This window comes from Pundamilia nyererei, unplaced genomic scaffold, assembly GCF_000239375.1.
Source record: "Pundamilia nyererei isolate P.nyererei 1_Seehausen unplaced genomic scaffold, PunNye1.0 scaffold00005, whole genome shotgun sequence".
NCBI classification, from domain to species: domain Eukaryota; kingdom Metazoa; phylum Chordata; class Actinopteri; order Cichliformes; family Cichlidae; genus Pundamilia; species Pundamilia nyererei.
In genome coordinates this window covers 4492907-4498326 of record NW_005187406.1, presented here as the reverse complement: position 1 = coordinate 4498326, position 5420 = coordinate 4492907, and the positions used below count along the sequence as shown (strand labels likewise).

General features: G+C 40.9%; 1 protein-coding gene across 1 annotated transcript in view; it reads left to right on the top strand.

Moving 5' to 3' along the window:
- Window positions 1-5195, top strand: part of pkd1b (polycystic kidney disease 1b) — a 31837-nt gene extending 26642 nt beyond the window's left edge. The window contains exons 34-40 of the mRNA XM_005721845.1: window positions 1143-1343; window positions 1778-1952; window positions 2066-2276; window positions 2534-2668; window positions 2764-2950; window positions 3949-4060; window positions 4161-5195. Of these exons, the coding sequence (XP_005721902.1) occupies window positions 1143-1343; window positions 1778-1952; window positions 2066-2276; window positions 2534-2668; window positions 2764-2950; window positions 3949-4060; window positions 4161-5039 (1900 nt within the window). The 3' untranslated portion in view covers window positions 5040-5195. The remainder of the gene's footprint in view (window positions 1-1142; window positions 1344-1777; window positions 1953-2065; window positions 2277-2533; window positions 2669-2763; window positions 2951-3948; window positions 4061-4160) is intronic.
- Window positions 5196-5420: the final 225 nt, after the last annotated feature.

Here is a 5420-nt window from a genome sequence, read left to right as displayed (position 1 = left end):
CAACCAAAATTAAGCACTTAACTCCAAGTCCTTGTTACAACCATTTAAAAAAATAACAATTGGAATACAATGAACGATTTTCCTGAATATGTTTTATTTGTAAAACAAATTAAATTTATTATCAAAAACTGTTTTAAAATAGTTTTGTTTGTTTATTGTTTTATATACAGAATATACAAATTAAAAGTATTAGGTATTAAAATGGTTTTAAAAAGGCCAATCATAAAAGTCTGCATTGTGCAGTTGTTTTTACTTATTTTAAGTACATTTAAAAAGAACAAAGGAAAAAAAGGATTATATACAAAATAACATTTAACAGTTCATTTAATTTTTTTTTAAATTCCAGGTTTTTTCCAGTTATCTAAAATGATTTTTCAAGTCTTCCTTTAGTTTTAGTCACAATTTTGATGTACGTGCACAATGACAATAAAGAGCTTTTCTATTCTATTCTATTAGTGTCACGGCTGCGCTAGCAGCCTGTGGGGATGAGGGAAAGGAGGACCCAAATGTAGGACTCTGGTGATGATGACAGTGCGTTTTTTTTTTACAGTGCAGAAAATAAAGACAACCAATAAATCCCTGTGTGTTCCCGACTCCCGTTCCGTGTCTCCCTTTCGTGTCTCTGCTCCCTGTGTACCATCCACCGGCTGCTTCCTCATTCCCGCAAATCCTCCTGGTAAACACACACACAAAGGCAGCCTTCAGAAAACTCTAGAATCACGGCAGACTAGCACTTACTGGCTTGCTGGGAAACTAACAGCTAGTCACGCATAACAATCCTGCGTTGTGGAGCTCTCAGCCACACTGCTATGACGTTAGGTCAGCTCCAGGTGTGTGTGATGAGCCAGTTGGCAGGGCCACACCCACCAGGCCTAAAGGTGCCCGACACAGCTGCACCCCTACACATGCACACCTACATACGCCTATATATAGAAACAAAGGACAGCAGCACAATACAAGGACACGGTACCCAATATATTATGTAAGTCCATAATTGCTCACTTTAAATTTACTGCCTGGTAATTTTGCTGGGGACTACTTTCAGTTATGTGTCAATACACGTTTGGTGGACTGCATGAAACAGTGTTTGTGTTGCCTCCGGAGTGCAACTGTTCAGCTTATTCTACTCTTTCTTCTTGCAGCTGGTTTGACACAGAGCTGTGGATCAATCACACCTTGGTGCCACATCTCCACCAAAACCCCTCACTGCGACTCGTGGGCTTACCGCAGCTGCAGTACACACATGCGCTCGGTAGCCAGGCGGTTCACCTTCAGTCAAACAACAGTGGAACGATACCCGAGCTCCTCACTGCCCTTCACACGGCAGGAAGAAGCAGGAAACAGTAAGTGGAATTGTTAGAGCAACATGAGTGCTTCTCTCAGACATGCTGAGTGTGTTCATTAATACTGTTGAATTGACTCTTTTGCAAATAATGAGGCGTGTGAGCCCATTAGAAGTTGCCAAAAAGCAAAACAATGGAACGTTGTTTTTCTTCTGAAATCAAATGGAGCATTAACACGCAAACGACCAAAAACTGTGGTGCACATTTTGTCTGTGGTGTCCAATCGTCTTCTAATGTCGTTATTTATCTGTTTGTTTATGGCCCACAGATTCTTACATAACATTTACCCTCCATCGTAATGATGAACTCAAAGCTTTTATTTACGCATGAGTCACGCTTATCGAATTGCATTCATTTACATATTCAGTCGACAAAAAAAGGACAAAAATAAAAAGGTGAGTTTTTATTTGATGATTTCTTTTCCTTCGCTCCAGGTTTGAAGCTCTTTCTATAGAGTTCACTCAGTACCACAGAGAGTCTGCTTTATTTCTGTGCGTGTGCATAAAACTTGAGCAGACTCGGACACAAGCCATCACATCCTGTCTCTCTATCCATCCACTCCTCATCCCTTTATCCGTGTCAGGACTGGACCTGCAGACGGCACTTCCGGTAACAAATCCTGCAGACTTTCAAATGAAAATCTTTCACCATAATCTGGTATTTAGAGCTTAATAGTTAATAGAAAGTACTTATTCACCCAATCCAATGACTTTATACCGCAGATTCTTCTGCTCATCTCTGCTCTCCTGACTGTACTTGGGGAGCTGTGGTCTGTGGCCACTGAGCGCACCCAGTATCTGCATCAATGCCGTCACTGGTTCCAGCTGCTCCTTGCCTTCTTGTTGCTGACAACAGCTATCCTGCAGCTCCGCTTCCTGTCTTGTGCGTCGTCATGTGTTTCCCAGGTAAAGAATAATATTTTAAAAATCCTCAGTATTCACTAATGCTACACCAAGCAAAACAAAATTAGTATTCAATAACCTTTATGTGCTATTTAGCTGCGGTCCCAACCGGACAACTTCATCAACTTCCACAGTGCTGCCCTTCTGTCACAAAGGTCCTCTCAGTGTGCAGCCACCCTGCTCACTCTGCTTGTTTTAAAGGTGAAGTATTGTCTAACACATGTCCACAGATATTTCACTTTGATTAAAAAAACAAAACAAAAAAACCCAACTCATTCCCATTTCCAGCTGCTGGGAACCTTACGGTTTGTGCAGAGGTGGGCTGCAATAGGCAGAGTGTTGCACAGAGCCTGGAGGGAGCTGCTGGCTCTGGCTGTCCTACTACTGCTGCTGATGCTGCTCTGCACTCACCTTGGGAATGTGGTATGAGCAGAAAAACATCAGCTTAAGCAAAGATATTTAAAAAGGCATCGTGAAAGATATTTGATATGGTTTGTTTCAGCTTTTTTCACAATCAGTAGAAGGTTTCCTGTCAGTACAAGACACCAGTGTCTCAGTCTTGTCCTTTCTTCATGGTCGGATCGTCTTGCAAAAAATCTGCCAGGTCCACCCCATCCTGGGCCCTCTCTATGGGCTGCTTCTCATGGGAGGAGGTGTTTGGGTTTTGGCTAGACTCTGTGGAGCTGTTCTTATCCATACTTACAGGTACACAACATTACCTTTCTTTTGATGCTATAGCTATGTTTGCTTTAACCAAAGTTGGGTTTTTTCTTTTTTCAAAGACAACAGAGTTTTGGAGACTGTTGAAGTTGTTAGCCCCTTGAGAAACTGAGTTTTAAAGACAGAAATAGCCCTTCAAGCCCTGCATAGGCCTTAAACAAGTTCATATTCTTGCCATACTGACATTTGATGTTTGGCAATTTGTAGCTGTGAAAGTCTTCTAGGTGTCTGGTTACCTAGAAATTCCATCTTAAGATAGAAAGATAATGTCACGGTTCTGGGTCCTTTTGACCCAGCATTTTGAGTTTCGTGTTCTAGTAATATTTTGTATTACGGGTTATGTTCAGCTCATTTGATTATAATGGAAAAATGTAAATGGAAAAAAAAAAAGGAAAATGATCTGTAAATCTTTTAAACATCCCAAAGTCACCAATATCCATGACATCAGAGATGCAGGCTTTTGAGTGCTGATAGCAAGCCAAACTTTCTTTTTTGATTACGTTATAGATGTCCTGATATCTTTGTTTGAAAATTCTTGGCAGAATTCATAATTCATGGCTTTGTATATGATGTTATGTTATCTTGGCCTAAACTCAGCAAAAGCGCTACCAAACCATGATGGTACCAACCCCGTGTTTCACAAATGGATAAAGTTCTTTGGCGATGGCAAAAATAAAACCTCTTTCATTGCAAAGAAGTTGCACTTTGTAACCCTGCACAGTATTACACACCTTACTGTTGAAGTGATCTTTGAATTTCTATTACTTTTGTGATAATAGAGTAATGTTTTCAGTAAGAATTTCTGTATTTCCACAAAAATATAAGTGGTTCACAAAATTTTGAGTGCCACATTGTATCATAGGAAGTTTTGTTAAATGGCATGTTGTTTTGAATGTTTTGCTGAAATTTACTGAAATTTACTGAAGATAGAGCCACAGAGGGATCTTAAGTTTTAATAAACCATCTTCTTTCGTCTTCTAAAGGGCAGAGCAGGCTGAGTTGTTTCATCCAACCATTAAACCTCAGGACTATCAAATGGTGGAGTTCTTCATCAAAAGGCTCAAGCTATGGATGGGACTCACTAAGGCTAAACAGGTGAATAGACTGCTAAATGTGAAGCATTCCATCAGGAAGGCTGAGTAACTAAAAATTGTAGCTGTTGTTGCTGATTCTGCACATTTGTTCCCCTTTCTAGTTCAGACACAGGGTGAAGTTCAAAGGCATGGGCATCCCTCCTTCCAGGTTTTCACAGGAAACTTGTCTCTCCACCTTGTCTTCAACCGTTTCTTATTCCCGCTCCCCTTCTTCGTCCTCCGCATTCTCGTCCCCACGTCCTCTATCCTCGGCTCTCTCCAATGGGTCTAAGGACTCGTCAGTGTCTGAGCATGGTTTTGAAGTCCAGCAGTACCTAGACAGTCTGCTGCCCTGTGTTACTGCTCTGTTATCTCGTTTTGATCGGGTCAACCAGATAAGTGAGGACATTTACAACCTAGAAATTAAACTGGATGAGGTTCAGACCAGGAGAAGGAAGACATGGATGAATTATGAGAAGAAAAGTGAAAGAATCTTTGGAGAGTTAGGAATACCAACAGGCGCAGATGAAGGAAGGATAACAGGAGAAGTTACTCACAGGAAGACCAGTCTCCATCATCCCAAGCTACCAGTCTCCCTTCCATCTACACTCCAGTCCTCTGTCCCTTCAGTGTACATGTTTCCCAATACATATATCTCCTATTCCGAGTTTGAGTCAGTAGCAGTTCAACCTCAGCCAGCTAGTGTTGTGCACTCTTGCGAAGTTGCCGACCCTACACCTGGAATCAGTGTATTGTATTCAAAAGCTTCTCAGTTTGAAAAGTTCCCCAGAAGAAGAGCGTGGCATTCTGGGAGCTCTCATTCAGCTGATGCTGCTCAGAGGACATTCCAATTGTTGGAAGTTTCTCCATGTGGAAACGGAGAAGAAAATTCTGCTTTTAATCCCAGACCCAAAAGTGAAGAAGGCTTAAGAAGATCTATCGGGGATGGGATTCCAGTAAAGAGGAAAGCTTGGATCTCTGAAGGACCAGAGACTGAGTGAGAAACAACACAATGGAAGAAAAATGTCTGTGTCTGGAAAACAGAATCATTTGAAAAAAATGACCAAAATGAAGACACACGTTTTTGCTGTTGTCCATTTTATGAACATTTTACTGTACTTTACAACATTCTATAACTCTAAGTGGTAAAGACACTGTGCTGTAGATATTCTGCTCTGCAGATGAATAAAGGCATGACCATTTGATTCAGACATTGCAATATGTTTGAAATCCACTCCAGGAACAAGCAAAAGTCCCTCAGATAGCAATATTAAATTATAAACCAAGAAATTGTTTGGCAAGAAGCAGGAGCAGCAGCAGGTCAGCTTATACATAACAAATTCCAAATAGCAAAGAGCAGGAAACTAGAAAACATCCCTAAT